Genomic DNA, 17,862 nt, shown 5'->3' with positions numbered 1-17,862 from the left:
ATCACAGTGATGAGCGATTTAAGGAAATAATCCAAGTATAGTTTTTTAAAAATTAAATTCAGTGACTGTAGTGACTTCTTGGATGTTCTCAGAGTTCAGTTAGAAAAGTTTACTTCTATTTCTAGTTTGTCAAATAGAAAAATTAAGCCTGCATTTTGTAGCAAGGTGTTAAATTTGTGGTTTAATTAAAATTATTCTAATTTAGTCAATTACAATTATCACAAACAAATAAGGGATTATGCACTGCCCGTCCAAAAAAAAAGTCACACCCTAATATTTCCTTGGACCGTCTTTAGCTCTTAGAACGACACACATTAACTGTGGCATCGTTTCGATAAGCTTCTGCAATGTCACAGCATTTATTTCTGTCCAAAGTTGCATTTATTTTCTGCCAAGATCTTATATTGATGATGGGAGAGTCGGGCAAAGTCTTCTCCAGAACATCCCAAAGATTGTCAGTGGGGCTGAGGTCTGGACTCTGTAGAGGTTAATCCATCTCATGCTCCCTGATCCACTCATTCTCAGGCATGGCAATGACAAATTTTGATTTCAGCTGAAAATGTTCGGTATACAATCTTCAGGGGGGGTCCAGGGGGGCACAGCCGCCCTGAAGCCGAGAGGTTTTCAGTAAAATAGAGGTGATTTAGAATGAAAAACATGCATAGAATTACAGAAGACTAGATTGTAATGAATAAGTTAATTTAATGAAAAGTTAACTTACTTTTTCTTCAATGTTGTCTCACTGCATTTAGTCCTACAATCTTTACAGTTCTATAGGTCTTTTAACACTATTTACACTGGAGTTCTACACTGGTCACAAAGTCACTTCCAATGTCACAGTTTCCTCTATGGAGTCAGCTGTGTCAGTTTTCTTTACATTTCCAGAACATTCTTTAAACGCTATCAGGGATTCATTTTGCCCTGAGTCATGAGTCAAATACCCAGTGTTTTGTTAAATGACTCAAATGACTTTTCTCTCAAGCCAATTCCATCGGAACTTGTTTTTGTCACTTTTATCTATTTCTAGCACCGATGACTCTTGATCTTTCGATAAAAACCTCATGATTCCACCGAAAACGATCCCAATAGCTCAAAATTCCAACACGAACATGCCGCCATGAATTGTAACAAAAGAATGCATCGAGCAATTTGATTGGTCCAATTGTTGGCAGCTAACCAATTTTGACCAATCGCAAGGCATTTTACAATGCAGCAGGAGCTAGACTGGTTCTCTTTGTCTGTTACGCTGCGGGAGAAACGCCGAGCGCTTCTCAAAAACCGGGAGCAAGAGTAACAAAAACATACCTCACCCCCCCTAAAATTTTCTCAACGGATTTGGACGATTCACAGAAATGATCAATTTGAAAATTAAAATGGTGGATTTCCGCGGAACGGCGGAAAATTGCCATGCCTGCATTCTCAATGTGAGCCCCATGAATCCTGGCATCATCATCTTGGAACATGTCCATGTCATCAGGGAAGAAAAACTCCATTGATGGAAAGACCTGGTCATTCAGTATCTTCAGGTATCAGCTGACCTCATTCTTTGGGAACATAATGTTGCTGAACCTGACCAACCCCAGATCATAACTCTAACCCCCACAGGCTGGTAGACACTAGACATGATGAGTTCATCACTTCATCTGCCTCTCTTCTTACCCTGATGCCCCCATCACTTTGGAACAGGGTAAATCTGGACTCATCAGACCACATGACCTTCTTTCATTGCTCTAATGAGTCCAATCTTTATGCTAGCTAGCAAACTGAAGCCTTTTTTGTAATCAGTCTCACTGATCAGTGGTTTTCTTAGAGCTACAGCTGTTTAGTCCCAATCCTTTGAGTTCCCTTCACATTGTGTGTGGAAATGTTCTTACTTTCACTATTAAACATAGCTGTGAGTTCTACTGTTGATTTCTTACGATCATCTAAGAGTTTGTTCTGACCACATTTGTTCAGCACAAGTTCTCCACTATCCTTCAGGTTTTAATAATGCGTTGGACGGTTCTTAACCTGATTTTAGTAGTTTCATCTCCTTAGTTGTTTTCTTTGCTTGATGCAGGCCAGTAACTTGACTCTTCTGAGACAGATCAACATCCTTTCCATGACCACAGGATCTGTCTTCCAACATGGTTGTTTAAGAAATGAGGAGCTCCTCACTGCATCAGCTACGGTTAAATAAGTTGTTGCAGCTGAAACGAAATCCATCACTGCAGTAATTATCCAATGGAGGCTCTTACCTATTTGATTAGTTAAATCCAGGTTCTGACTATTTTTTGGACAGGCAGTGTATTTTGGCTTCCAGGAGAGATCTACTAGGGCAAACCAGGCTTTCCTTATCTCCAGCCCAGATTACAGTAACCAGGTTTCTTGTTTACACGAAAATCAGGGCACTGGAGCAAGATGACTGTAACCCAGTTACTTAAGCACATGTAAACACAGTGAATGATGAAGTGCTGCTGTGCTTCTCTAGGTTTTGTAAAGCTGGACAGAAGAAAAAAATAAAAGCAGCACAGAATCACAAGGCCAATGAGGGCTCTTTTTTGTGACTTTTGTCCTCCAGAATCCTCTAATGTGGACGTTACTGTGGAGAATTGTGGACTTCCTGAGCGGTTTCAAACTACTGGTCTAAACCGCAGTAATGTCTGAAGCTCAAGGGTCTGATGTTAAAAATGCATTCAAGTTGTGTTTCTACACTCATCAAAAGCACAAGCATGAGCCTCTGTGCCAAATCTGATAAAATGGTGAGCAGAAAATAGGCGTAAACTCCTTCAAATCATGAGTCTTGATCAGCACGTCTCTGGAAATGAAATCACAGATTTCAACTCAAGGGCCAACCTCTGATTAAAGAGCATTAGCGTTCTAGTTTTTATATAAATATCATGGTATTAATAAGTCCCAGATGGATGCTAGCATTGGCCAAAATTCAGAATCATTTAAATAATTTAAATTTGTCGATGGCATAGATTTTGAAAGGAATTTAGATATTAACACCAGCATTCTTTGGCACACACAGGTCAGAAAATGTGTGTAAAAAATATGTGTAATATTCATATTTTGGTACATTTTTCTGCCACATAGGACATTTTAACTTGAAGTGTATATTACACTTATTGTGCATTTTGCATTTTCCTTCTTGTTTCCTTTTCTTGCTGCATATTTTTGCTTATTCATCTGTATTAATGGCGGCGGTAGCTTCACCTTTTCTGCTGTAACAACCGAATCTTCCCCTCACGAATTAATTCAGTATTTCTATTCCACTCCTGAAAGAATTTGCATAAAATATCACTGATGTGTGCAATGCTGTTATTTCATACGTATATTTTGGTTTATTTTAATTTTTGTTCTACATTCCTTTAATGTTTGCACCATCTCTACTGCTATAATGTTGGAAATTCCCCCACTGGGGGATCAGTAAAGGCTTATATTATCTGAAATGTGCAGTATGTCTTTAAAATTAATCAATTACAGCTGAGTAAATTTACCAGCAGCGGTGGTCTTTTTTTATAGCTGGTGAAATTATTTGGTATCAGCTCCAGTATGTCAATTCAGATTAAAGAAGATTTGATTATTTCAGGGTTTTTTTTGGTACATGTCTCGTCTGGTCTATACTGGTCACTATAATTCAGTGTCTGCAACAAATAAACTGAAATTTAGCAAAACCTAAACACACTTTAAAATCCTACATGAAAGCTAATTAGGTATTGCATTTAAAGTAGCAACCTTGAGGTCACAGCTCGTCTCACCTGTGTTCTGTTGGTGTTGCCTGCAGCAGCTACTCCTGGACCTTTTTCTGCTCGGTTGTCTCCATCCCTGCGTTGCGTCTGAGGGCTCCGACCAGCGGGCGCTTTATCGTTAGTTGCTGTAGACTTGACAGAGGCGGCATCCCTGTCGGCTGGTGATGCCGCCTCCTTGGTGGTCTTGGGCGGCCGTACGATGGGGCGCTTGGCGCTGGGTTCCTGAGGCTGCTGCTGCTGCTCGCCTCCCGCGACGTTAACAGGCTTGCTGGTGGCGGCTGCTGAGGCGTCTCCGGCTCCGGTTTTCACCCCGACGGAGTCCGTAGTGGTCTTGTCGGACGCTGGTTTGTTCTTCAGGCAGCGCTTCACGCCTCGCTCAGCTTTGCCACCGCTGCGTCTGGACTCTGTGCTGTGTGCAGGTGAAGATGGAGGCTGAGGTGAGGATAGTTTGGGTTTCTCAGATGATTCCAAGGCAATGGGCTTTGAGTCGTTTTTAGTCTCTGTGGGTGCCGCCTCCTTCTCCTTCTTGTTGGACTGCAGCAGAAGCAAAGTCAGACTGAGTTAAGAAACCTGTTTACAGTTTGAATCCCACTCATTACTAAAAGCATTTATTACTGCAGATAAAATCATTAAACTAAAGTAAAAAAAAAATGCACCTTAAGAGAAGGCCAGATGTGAAAGGGAATCTTCTTGTGCATGATGAGATGCAGGAATCCACCCTTTTCCTTGTACTGGACTCGACTACATGAGGCCTCAATTTCCTCCTGCAACTGGCAGCTCCATTGCCGTCCATCTGAGAGAATTAAAACTCACGTTTAGAGCAGAACTAGCCTTCAACATCAACGATAAGATATACAATACAGGCCAAACGTTTGGAAGCAACTTCAAGTTTCTGTTCACATTGCCCTTCTTAAAAAACAGTGTGAATTCTACAGATTCTGGGATGTATTTACTGCATGATCAGACTTTGTTTTCAATGATATGCACCATTTTTCTCAATTTACCTCTGGGTGTACACTGAAGTTACCAGACAATTGCTGAATAAATGTTAACAAAAGAAAAGAAGGCTTTAGTTTTATAGTTGAGAAGATTTACAAGAGTCACTTCAGTGTAAAAATAAAAAAACAAACCACAGTCTGCATTGTTCACTTTAGCTCTTTGGTTTTGGAGAGTTTACAGACAAAAATCCCGATAAATCTCAGCTGCACCCATATCTCTATAACTACCAGAGAAAGAAACAAGAGTCCAGATACAAACACCTGATAATTACAGTAAAAATGTATTCTGATGAGCGACTCTGTATATAATAATCACTATTTTGTTTCAAAGCGCACAAATTTGATCTTTTTTCCAAACATTTGGCCTGTAGTGTACAAGTCAGACAAAGATTTCAAAACAGTGTAAATATCTAAACTCTTGAGACTGAAGCTTTCACCCTATTTAGGATACATCTTATCCTCTCTTCACTGGCTCCCAATCAATTCTCGTGCTCATTTTAAAATACTGGTGCTAATTTTTAAGGTTCTGTCTGGCCAAACACTGCGGTATATTGTCAGCCTCCTTCACAATGACGGCCCAAATAGAGCTCTCAGGTCAGGCCAACAAAATGACTTGTCCTTCTAACCAAGTACAAAACCCCTGGTGGCTGCTTTCCAAGCTCTCACACCAAAACTGTGGAATGCTCTTCCTCTACAGCTGAGATCAGTCGACTCCTGTGAAGCTTTAATGAGGCAGCTGAAAATGTTTTTATTCAGACAGGCTTTTCGTTTACCTGTAGCTGCTTTATTTTATTTATTGTTTTTGATGCACTGTATTTAAACTGGTCCCCTCTGTTTTAACAATTTAAGACCTTAATCATTTTTGTTTTATCCTGGTTTTTTTGTCGCTGTAAAGCACTTTGAGATCTTGTGCCTGTGAAAGGTGCTATATAAATACATTTTACTAACTATTTTCTAGTTTTCACTCACCTGGGAAGGACACGTTGCAGTGTGTGTCAGTGAAGGTGGTGTTGATGTCCTCTATCCTCTGCACTCCTTCCCCACAGCGCAGCCTCACCGTCACTTCATTGACATTCTGCCTCCAATCCACAAACAGATCTGAGGAGAACAAAGCAACATTAAAGTGAAACCAGAGACTGAAGTTGAAAATAAACCTCTTCCTCATTCCATTGTTAGTCACAGCCCCGCGCGACTGCTGAAGTTTAAAAGATTAAAAAAAAAAAAAGAAAGAATTTCTCTGGAAAATGAAACACACAAAAACAGAAGAGGCTTAATCTCTACCTGTACGACCAACCTGAGAGATTATAGGCAAACACATACTGAAATACACCTGCACACAAACTCATATATCGCTGCGCTCAAGTGGGTCAGTCCAGAAAACTCACGGACAGACTGAACCAGTGAACTCAGCAATCACAGACGGGACGGCTAAATTTATCTGCGCCACACGGACTCTATTCCAAGTAAACAATCGCATGAAAAGCAAGCAGAATTTCAGAAACCTTGCTACCACACACACACACAAGAGAAAATATCCCAACATGAAGAACGAAAGCAAAAAGACAAAAGTACCATTTTTCATAGTGACCTCAGAGTTGTGGCAGCGACTGAAGAGAAACTCTCATTGCAAGAACAAGAACAGCAGGTTCTGGATTCTCCGCCGGTTAAAAAAAAAAACAAAAAAAAAACACATATGGATCGACCATGCGGTCCTCAACGGCAACTGGAGAGCTTCTACTTTCCCACACTGACTTCTTCTCTCAGCCTCGCTCTCTCTCTCCAACCTAATCACCCCAGAAAGGTCAGAGGCAACACTCAATCCCTTTCAGCTGGTCGCAGTCGTATTCCCAGAGGAGCGACGTCACAGCGAGCTCTCATGACTGTGTTAAATGGCGCGTTAGCATTCGTGACATGGACACGTTTTAGCATAGAAACACGCAGATCTTCTCGGCCACCAAAAGTACATAATCCTGTGCATTCTCACACTACTGAAAACTGTACTTTTAGCTATTGATGCATGGATTTTATTTATTTACTGAATTTATTTATTTGATAGGGACAGTGCACATTAATGAACGTCTATGTTAGACAGCAATAGACGGAAATATGAAATATTTCATATGAATTCATATGAAACATGAAAACAGCTTCTGGAAAATCAATAACTAATGATGCTTTAAGATTACTGGGCCAAAAAATGAAAAGATATCAAAGAAAGATTAACAAAACAGTTGATGTCACGCTACACTCACGATATCTGGCGACTGTCTGACATCATCACTCCTATTGCTAGCATATACACTACTGTTGGAAAGTTTGTGGTCACCCAGACAATTTCATGTTTCCATGGAAACTCACATTTTTATTCATGTGATAACATAATTACAAAAGGGTTTTATAATCATCAATTAGCCTTTCAACACCATGTACCAGCCATTTCCAGCTAGAATAGTCATTTACCACAATAACAATGTCTGGACTGTATTTCTCATTCATTTAATGTTATCTTCCTTGAAAACAAACTGCTTTTCTTTCAAAAATAAGGACATTTAACCAGAAGTTACCCACACTTCTGAATGGTAGTGTACATATTCAACTATTAAAATCCTTATTAATACTGAAGCATAGTTATGAATTCCAGGTTTCCTGCTATTACATACTATTAAAATACAACATTTGGGGAGTCAAATATCATTCATCTGTCTTTCCTGATTACTAGTAATCGCCATCTCCCCCAGAAAACCCACATCAGCTTTATATCAAAGAAAAAACTAACACTGAATAACAACAGTATATATCACTGCACCACGATAAATACGCAGCATTTCAAGTGCTGTAGTACCATTTTTACAGCTAAAATGTACAAGTGATTTCTATTTTTACTATTACATTAACACATACCACAAACTAAATTTAAAAACACAACAGCTGCGTAGCTCTGAATAACAATAATCACCGTACGTCAGATTTACTTTAACCATTTCTGATGCTGTTTTTAATCATCTTTTCCATAATATCTATTGAAAGAGAACCATCAGTAAACACAGGCACATGTTGAAGAAGATAGAAACTGAGAAACACAGTTCATGCGGTCAAAACCAACCATTCTAGATCAGGGCGTGACACTAATTCTGTTAGAATTAGAGCATAAGAGCACAATTACTGCAACAGTGGGTGATAAACAACAAAAACATCAAAACAAAACTAAAAGTAAAGTGCAATGACTGACATTTCATGTATTATCAAAATCCAGCCAGTTTGATGATATTCAGGTAACAGACACAGATAAACAGAGTCCAGCAGGATGGGAGTATAAACCTGTTTTGTGTTATAACTGGTAAATTAAGGGCCACATCTGCATAAGATCCAACACTACGGCTTTATTTTCTTGCTAGTTCAATTGTTTTATTACAAATTTGCACAGTAATCAATATCAACGAGATGTTAGAATCAGTATTTTTAGCCTGCTTATCAGATTACTTGGTAATTGTAATAGACGTCTTATATTCACTTCCATTCTTCATGTGTGGAGGAATATGACTCCGAGTGTTGCTCTCTAACCAGAGTAAGTGTCAGTGGATTTGCCATTTCAAGATGAACAGTAATGATATAACTTTAAGTTAAAACCAGCCATTTTGTCCATGTAAAGACACATATGGTACAGACGGCCACCATAGATATCCTTAAAATTACCTCAAAATGAATAAATCTAGCTGGAGATGTTTGCCTGTTTTTAAGTGGTAAGTCTTTCACTTCACTATAAGAGATGAGGCTCATGTCGTGTCTAAAAATCAAGGTTCTGTGTGCATTCTTTATATTACACCTGTTCAAAAATGGTGGATTTAATTAAAGATGCACTTGTTTCCCTTGTCTTAGACTTATTTCAGTCATCAACTACATTTAACTACATTTGTGGTAAGGAAAATAAATTATTTAAGTGGTTTTGTGTGGTTTACAAGAACTTAGACTTTAGGCTGTTTGATCAAAGGTTTATCAAGAATAAGGTAAGACTTGCATCAATATTTACACCCACAGGGATCAAACTGAAATAAATAATTGCTGGTGATTTGGTCAATAAAGTTGCTTTATCAACACTGCAATGATTCTTGTGCAAATGTACAACTGTTGGACTGTCAGTTACTGGCGACGTTAGCCTCATGTACAGTCTGTGTATCTGTTTATATTGTAAATGTTTAGAATACACAGATGAGTTGCTGGCTCAGATTTGTCCAAAATGACTCCAAATGTCCTAAGAATGACTAAAAAAGATCATAAAGAAATCAAAAGTTTAAAAAAAATCATAAAACTGGTCATAAATGAATTAAAAATGGTTCAAAATGACTAAAACTGGTCACAAATTAATCTAAAAATTGGAAAACTGATCATAAGTCAATCAAACTTTGATGAAAATTACTAAAACTAGTACAAAATAAATCAAAAATTGGTTGTAAAACTGGTTGTAAATCAATCAAAAACTGCTAAAAATGACTAAAACTGGTCCAAAATGAATTGAAAATTGTTCAGGACTGGTCAAGATATCTAAAATTGACCAAAATAATTCAAAATATTTCTCATAAATGAAATGAAATTTGATCAAAATGACTAAAACTGGTCATAAATTAATCAAAATTTACTGAATACTGCATATATTTATCTTTATTTTAACCTGTATATTATCGATAGCAATCATTTTTCTTGCACTGATTGTATTTTTTCCATCATATTTTTGTTCTAATTTTGCCTGTTGTAATCAGTTGTAGATATACAGAATCACTCCACTGCTGTGTTTTTATTCTTAATTATTATATTCTTGCATGCAGTTTGTGCATCAACAAAGTGTTTATTTATCCACCTATAACTGATTAAAAAGTAGGACCGGTAAAACGTGACCTACAGGATCCGGCTATGGATTTTTTTCAAATTAAAAAATCCACAAAGCATTCAGGGATGAAATACAAGGACAGCTCCTTACAGAACTTACTTTAATTCATAATAATTTATAATAATTTAATTTAAATCCAACTTGCGAGTTGTCTCTCTCTCTGCGTGTGTGTGTGTGTGTGTGTGTGTGTGTGTGTGTGTGTGTGTGTGTGTGTGTGTGTGTGTGTGTGTGTGTGAGAGATTATGCAGAAAACTATAATATCCATACAAAACCCTTCAGTCTTCATACAAGACAGCCCACAGTTCCTTTCTTTTTATACAAGATTTTTTTAAACTGATTTGTCCTACATTTCCTGCACTTTTAAATGCACAAAGCAGGATTTTCTGAGCTCTACCACTAGAAGTAGAATCTAGGAATAGTTGACATGTTGTTATTGTCAAACGCTGGTGTGCGGGCGTCGAAAGAAAAACAACTCCACCGCTGAAACCTCCTCCTGTTAGACCGAAACGTCCATTCAACCACGAGCGCTTCAACGAAAGGCATCTAAAGGAGAGCCGTAATCCACAGCCACACATGCAAAACTCTGAAAAAATACTTCCAATTAACCACACACACACTAACTGCACAATAAGTGAAAAGAACAGAATGTACAAAGGAATCCACTCGAACAAAAAGAATTCAAGCTGCAGCATGAATTGCAATTAGGTCGATGCAATTAACAGCAAAGAGGTAGTACTGAAAAAAAACAGAACAAAAGGAGGCTTCTTGTCTTTTTCAATACAAAAATGTGTTTGTATGGCTATTAGATGGGAAGATGAATATGATGAATAACAGAAATGTAAAATGTAAAATGTGCTTCTGACAGATCAAAGTGTGCCGATGCTGCTGTATCAACATGTCAAGAAAGTCAGACCATAAATGTTAAAATGACCAACACAATAACGTCGGTCCTTTGTAGCCTTAACACACCCACAACAATGATCTTTATCTAGATGTGTTCGCCTGTTAATGATGCAAAACTGCAGGGCCAGAAGTTACACTTTTAGAAGTGCATTACTATATTTAATAAGAATAGACCAATTATCAGCATGACAAATTATTGTGGCCGATATTTGGCATTTTTACAATTATCGGTGTCATTATCTTTATTGGCCAGTTATTAATAAATAAAATGCTCTACTTCAGGTTTGATCAACCTCCTCTGTCTGTCTGTGGTCTCAGAAATATCTGAACAAGAAACACAAACCAGGAAATCAGCTGCTTTCATGGTGGCGAAGGCTACGCTAACGGCTAGCGGATTACTGTGGTGGACACTTGGCGTTTCTCGATTTTCTACATTTTAATTAGCTGATTAATGTTAAATTAAATGCACTATTTCAGGTCTGATGCAGCCTCTCAAACAGCAAAAACTGAAGAAGAGACACAAACCAGAAAGTTAGCCTCTCTCACAGTGACTAAGGCTATGCTAACGGCTAGCGGTTAAGTTAGACAGGAGCAACAGATTATACTGAAACAGAATCTGGAAAATAATATTTTAAAATGATTTAAGATCTTAGTGGACAACAAAAGTGACAGAATAGAGAAATATTAAGAAAATAGAGAAGAACAGCAGGAGACAAATTCATTAATCTCAGTCACATAAACAGAGGAGATAATTTAACCACTCCTTTTTCTATTTTACATATTCAGTTACAGTCACCCTTTTTAATGAAGAAATCTACTTATGAATGACAGGTTTTCTGATATCACACGCGGGTAGAACACTACAGTGCCTTGCAAAAGTATTCACCCCCCGTTGACTTTTTATCTATTTTGTCACATTACAACCTCTAATTTAAATATTTTTTTACAAATCTGAGTTTTATTTGATGAATCTGCACAAAATGGTCGGTTTTGAAGTGAAATGAGAAATTTACATATAAAAAAATAATTTTTAAAAATAAAAAACTGAACATTGGTATGTGCATATGTATTCACCCCCTTTGTTATGAAGTCCCTAAAAAGCTGTGGTGCAACCAATTACCTTCAGAAGTCACTTAATTAGTGAAATGAAGTCCACCTGCGTGTCATATGATCTGTCAGCATATACACACCTTTTCTGAAAGGCCCCAGAGGCTGCAACACTGAAGTAAGAGGCAACACTAAACAAACACCACCATGAAGACCAAGGAACTCTCCAAACAAGTCAGGGACAAAGTTGTAGAGAAGTACAAGTCAGGGTTGGGTTATAAAAAAATATCCACATCTTTGATGATCCCCAGGAGCACCATCAAATCCATTATAATCAAATGGAAAGACCATGGCATCACAACAAACCTGCCAAGAGAGGGCCGCCCACCAAAACTCACAGACCGAGTGAGTACAGCATTAACCAGAGAGGCAGCACAAAGACCAAAGGTAACCCTGGAGGAGCTGTAGAGTTCCACAGCAGAGGCTGGAGTATCTGTCCACAGGACCACAATAAGCCGTACACTCCATAGAGATGGGCTTTATGGAAGTGTGGCCAGAAGAAAGCCATTACTTTCAGCTAAAAATAAGAAAGCACGTTTTGAGTTTGCAAAAAGGCATGTGGGAGATTCCCAAAAAGTATTGAGGAAGGTGCTCTGGTCAGATGAGACTAAAATTGAACTTTTTGGTCATCAAGGAAAACGCTATGTCTGGCGCACACCCGACACATCTCATCACCCCAAAAACACCATCTCCACAGTGAAGCATGGTGGTGGCAGCATCATGCTGTGGGGATGTTTTTCAGCAGCAGGGACTGGGAAACTGGTCCGAGTCGAGGGAAAGATGGATGGCGCTAAATACAGGGATATTCTTGAGCAAAACCTGTCCCAGTCTGTTAGAGACTTGAGACTAGGACGGAGGTTCACCTTCCAGCAGGACAATGACCCCAAGCATCCTGCTAAAGCAACACTTCAGTGGCTTAAGAAGAAACGTATAAATGTGTTGGAATGGCCTAGTCAAAGCCCAGACCACAATCCAACTGAGAATCTGTGATCAGACTTAAAGACTGCTGTTCACAAGCGCAAACCATCAAACCTGAAGGAGCTGGAGCAGTTTTCCCTTGAGGAATGACAAGATGTGGCAAGCTCATAGAGACTTATCAAAGGCGACTTGCAACTGTGATTGCCGCAAAAGGTGGCTCTACAAAGTATTGACTTCAGGGGGGCTGAATAGTTTTTTGTTTTCTGTAATTTTGTCCTATTTTTTTGCTTGCTCCACAATAAAAAAATGATCACATCTTCTTATTTGTAGGCATGTTCTGTAAATTAAATGATGCAAACCTTCAAACAATCCATTTTAATTCCAGGTTGTGAGGCAACAAAACATGAAAAATGCCAAGAGGGGTGAATACTTTTGCAAGGCGCTGTACATGCAGTGCATACTGGGTCAAAATATTGGTTATCTTCCTTTCTTGATCACCAATAATCGACATTAGCCCTGGAAAACCCATATAGGTTGATTCATAACATTTATACTATGTACCTAATTTACAATAAGGTGTGTTTCATTTATTTTCAACAGTTAGCAAATTGAAAACTAGAAAAGCACTCAGAGAGCACAGTACTCCGCCAAGTCTGTTCATTCCTCCATATGGCATGGTCAGAAATGCAGGATTTGTTTTTTAGAAATGCTGCATTTGTTTATTAGTTATTAATGATCAGAAATCACAACAACACAGAATGTGGCCATTTAACATAGATGTACCCACAAACAAAATGACCTTGCGCTGAGCACAGGCATGTGTTATGCATGTGTACGTTATGTACAGATACCAAATTGCGTGACCTAAATATGTAGCGGGTGGCGGGAATTAATGGGACTTAGAAACACCCCCACAATTTAATCAATTGTTCCTTGTATCATTTTCGACAGATAAGTCCTGATAAGTCCTCAGCGGTAGATTTGTAGCAGGATCACAATCATGTGATCGTAGTGTTCACTTGTTGTCATAGTTACAGTGATGCTGTGCCACTATCTCGCAATGATAGAGAAATCTTAAACAGAAATCTGTGGATCCAGACTATAAGCTGCATCACTGCCAAAATCTAATCACTTGCTCCTTGTCTCATTTCTGATCTTACCAGAATATTTCATGTAAATCCGTTACTCTGCTTTTGAGTAATGTTGCTAACAGACAGACAGACGGACAAACGTACGCCAATCGTCACATAACTCTGCTGTGTTCCTTGGCAGTGTAGTAAGGTGTGTGTATAAGGTATAATTCATTGCTTTCAACAGTTTACAGATTAAAAATGACTGTTTTGTTAGTTGCAACACTTCTTACCTTTCTTGACCTCTGCTATAACTCCGTCCACAGCAGCAGCAGCTGCTGCTGCCGCCCTTTTGGCCTCTCGACTCTCCTGATTGGCCCTGTCCTTCTGCTTCTTCTTACTGGAGGACTGGTCGGAGCCGTTTTCCCTGCCGCCGCCGCCTCCCCTCTGCTGAGCCCCGCCGCGACGGCCCACAGTCTCACTACCAGCCACGCCACCTCCTCCACCACTGCTGGCCATCTTCAGGCACTTGGCACTAACAGGCCGCCCGTCGCCGGAATCACTACCGCTGCTGGGGTCTGGATCTGAGGTGTGTCTCTTCCTGCCTGGCCCGGCTATCTTGGCGATGATACTGGTCTGAACTCTCCCAGAACAGAATCAGGAAGGCGAGTAAGTAAGGGATGGGGACCTAAAACACAGAGAAATTCAATAATCAAGATGAGAAGGTACCATTAACCCTGTGAACCTCAAAACTAGGGCTGAAACAATTCCTCAAGTAATTTGCTTACTAAAATGACTCAAGGTTTCATTTAACCCACTATACACCACCATTCAAAAAAACTGGGGTCACTTAGAAATGTCCTTATTTTTGAAAGAAAAGCATTTTTTTTTCCAGCTGCTGACTGGAACCATACTCTACTGTTCAGAAAGCTCATACTGGTGTCAATCGCAGGAAAAAGCCTCAGCCTCTTAGGGTGAAAAATAAAGGTTTAATGATTGGTGGAATATCAGAGTAGACAGAAATGTGGACAATTTTTGGACCAAATTTGCACCACCATATAACTGGTTTGTATTAGTCTATCAAAGCTAGTGAAGACTACATGTCCATGTCAATAAATCTGCAAAATTTCAAGACTCCAGCTACATTATTTCTCAAGTTGTGGCACTTCAAGCTTTTATCCACTGATTGCTGCAAAGAAAACGATGCAAAAATTGTCATGACCCACCTTCTTTAAGGATATTTAACCCATAAATTAATGTTACGATGAGGTCAGATTTTACATGTTTTATTTGTTAACGCACAGAAAAACAATCTCAAAAACACGAGACGTCAGGTGTGAACTTTATTTAAAAGTTTAAGCCTGGTTCAATTCAATTCAGTTTTATTTATATAGCGCAGATTCACAGCATACACGATCATTCAAAAATTTGAGGTCACTTAGAAATGTCCTTATTTTTTAAAGAAAAGCAGTTTTTTCAATGAAGATAACATTAAATGACTCAGAAATACAGTACAGACACTGTTAATGTGGTAAATGACTATTCTAACTGGAAACAGCTGATTTTTAATGGAATATCTCCATAGAGGTACAGAGGAACATTTCCAGCAACCATCACTCCTGTGTTCTAATGCTACATTGTGTTAGCTAATGGTGTTGAAAGGCTCATTGATGATTAGAAAACCCTTGTGCAATTATGTTAGCACATGGATAAAAGTGTGAGTTTTCATGGAAAACATGAAATTGTCTGGGTGACCCCAAACTTTTGAACAATAGCGTATCTTTATTTAACCAGAAAGTCCCACTGAGACTAAAGGTCTCTTTTACAAGCTGGCAGCCATACACAATTTAGAAGTCATATAAACTAGACACAAATAAGCAGTAAAACAGATTGACAGCTATTCAAGGACAGTGACCTCTCAGGAATAACACTGACACTCCTCCTTCACTTTATTCCTCATGATACTTTTAAATTTCTTTCTCACTTGTACGTACAACTGAACTTTGTATGCACTTTTTGCACAACTTAAAGACACATTTTCTCGTATATGTTCAGAAATGTGGTGCTTTTACAGTTATAAGCTATCTTTAAAAGAATAAGCGATTCCAGTTTGTATAGATACACTTGCACATACTATTTATTTTTACCCCAGGAGATGTTTAGACTTTATATTTGCACATTTGTGCCTGTACTTTTAAAACGTTGTCAGAAATTCTATGTCATTTCTACTTCTGGACATGGTTGTGCTGTTGTAATAGGAGGTGCAGGACTTTATACTGCGCTGAAAAATGAGCAAAAATGCCTGGAAACTGCTTCGAATTCAGACGGTTAATGCCCACTAATTATTTGTGCATTAATAGATGCTACATGCTAGTAGCAAGATCTAACAGTGCAGTTCAAACAACTCAGGCATCGTGCTAGTCTGACTGCCCCGAGTTTAAGAACACATGAGACACACAAACAAATTAATTAGGATTTTAAATGACGGAAACAAAGCCGAAAGAGATCCACTGACCGGTAAGTCTGACAAAAGAAATCATGTGGCCGCATACAAAGGTGAGCCGAAGCAGACGGACGCTGCGCCTTGCCTCGTTTCCTTAGCATAGCAACAGCAGGCTGCTAGCTCGTACAGCCAAATGACAAACAAAGGACAACAGCTAAATCAGCCATTTTACTTGGTTTTGAACACAACACAATCACTAAAAACCTGGACGGGCTTCACAACAAGCTTAACGGAGCGGCAGATTTAGTTAGCTTGGCGAGTTAGCCAGCCGCCTGCAAAGGTTCGTTCATTATGAGCCACATGTGTTTGCGGCTGTCATGTGTCCGTCGATAAGAGGAACACTAATGTGCCGAGATTCTACCTTTTAAACTCCATTTTGTAGAATTAACAACAAACTTCACCTATAAACAGTCAAATGCCACTACAACACACCTGGTTTACAGCGTGGGAAATGTGGGACAACACAATCCCTGGGCGGCTCACCTGGATTTCACCTTCCGAAATAAATAAATATATATATCACCAAAACCAGCTGCACTGACTTTGCTGATCAACCCTATTACTAGTGAATGATGCCACAATTATCAGACTATCGGTGTAACTGCTACACCTGGTCCATAATTCCGTGTCTCCCCGTAGAGCGCAGGGCAGGTGAGGTAATGAAACGCACCTACGGTCTTCGAGCCGCTAATGTCATTAGCCACATGCTAACGGCAGCTCCATCGGTTGATATGGCTACCTGCTTTACACAAACAATATGACATCTCCCGACACCTCACCCTTGTCTGTCGCTAAACCGCCAAACTCACGGTGACATTAAAACGGGAGACTTACGGGGCGGTAAATCCGTCTTAACACACAATAGCGGGTGATTCCTTCTGCTTCGCCCAGCTGCTAAGCTCCTCCACGGCCGCGGGCCGCTGCGCTCCTGGCCGCACTCGAAACCCCGCAGTCCACGGTGTTTCTAGAATATTCCGTCCTTTATCCAGGAGCCATTTCTGCGAGCTTTACACTAGATGTTTTAGAAATCCAGAGAAAACACACAAAAACGAAGAGCCGTTCAGTCCATTAGTGTCATTCGGCCTCTGCGGGGAGAGTCCTACTTTGTTTAGAACAAAATGCTCCGACGCTGCTGCTGCCCGGCCAAACCCGGGATGAGTCCGCCGATAGGCTACTTCCTGGATGGTCCGTTCACGTGACTTGAAGCCCCGCCTTCCGCTTCCCCTCCGTTTGTCTCCAAAGGACGATAAATTAGTAAATGCGTAAATAAATTAATAAATAACAAAGGTAGTTTAACAGAACATAAGCAGAAAAAATATTAATAAATAAACAACATTAAACAAAGGCAATTTAACAGAAGAAAAGTAGAAAAAACTAATAATAAATAAACAACACGAAAGAATGGTAATTTAACAGAAGAAAAGTAGAAAAAAAATTAATAAATGAACACCAAAGAAAAATAATTTAACAGAAGATAAGAAAAGCTGCAAAAATATAAATATATAAATAAACAACACTAAAGAAAGGTAATTCAACAGAACACGAGAAATAAATATTAATAAACAAATAAACAACACTAAAGAAAGGCAATTTAACAGAAGAAAAGTACAAAAAATAAAACGAAAGGAAGTGCATTTAACAGATGGCAAAAATAATAAAAATTTAAAAAACAGCACTAAAGAAAGCTAAATTAACAAAAGAATGTAGAAATTAAAAAATAATAATAATAATAAGCAGCACTAAAGAA

The 17,862-nt window shown here is 39.0% G+C and overlaps 1 protein-coding gene across 6 annotated transcripts in view; it reads right to left on the bottom strand.

Annotated features, from left to right (window-relative positions):
- The window catches only part of usp19 (ubiquitin specific peptidase 19), a 42,875-nt gene extending 25,586 nt beyond the window's left edge, over positions 1-17,289 (bottom strand). For 3 of the 6 annotated variants that reach the window (XM_055013138.1, XM_055013139.1, XM_055013135.1), the window contains exons 1-5: positions 16,950-17,288; positions 13,906-14,300; positions 5,702-5,830; positions 4,391-4,527; positions 3,744-4,268 (exon numbers count right to left, since the gene is read on the bottom strand). In XM_055013138.1, coding sequence (XP_054869113.1) covers positions 3,744-4,268; positions 4,391-4,527; positions 5,702-5,830; positions 13,906-14,131 — 1,017 coding nt within the window. In that variant the 5' untranslated portion in view covers positions 14,132-14,300; positions 16,950-17,288. Of the gene's footprint in view, positions 1-3,743; positions 4,269-4,390; positions 4,528-5,701; positions 5,831-6,304; positions 6,464-13,905; positions 14,301-16,949 lie in introns of those variants that run through there. The other 3 variants (XM_055013137.1, XM_055013136.1, XM_055013140.1) reach the window with 2 other exon arrangements.
- Positions 17,290-17,862: the final 573 nt, after the last annotated feature.

Source organism: Amphiprion ocellaris, chromosome 8 (genome assembly GCF_022539595.1).
Source record: "Amphiprion ocellaris isolate individual 3 ecotype Okinawa chromosome 8, ASM2253959v1, whole genome shotgun sequence".
In the NCBI taxonomy this organism is placed as follows: Eukaryota; Metazoa; Chordata; class Actinopteri; family Pomacentridae; genus Amphiprion; species Amphiprion ocellaris.
Note: the sequence above shows the minus strand (reverse complement) of the source record. Positions and strands in the feature narration are given on the sequence as shown.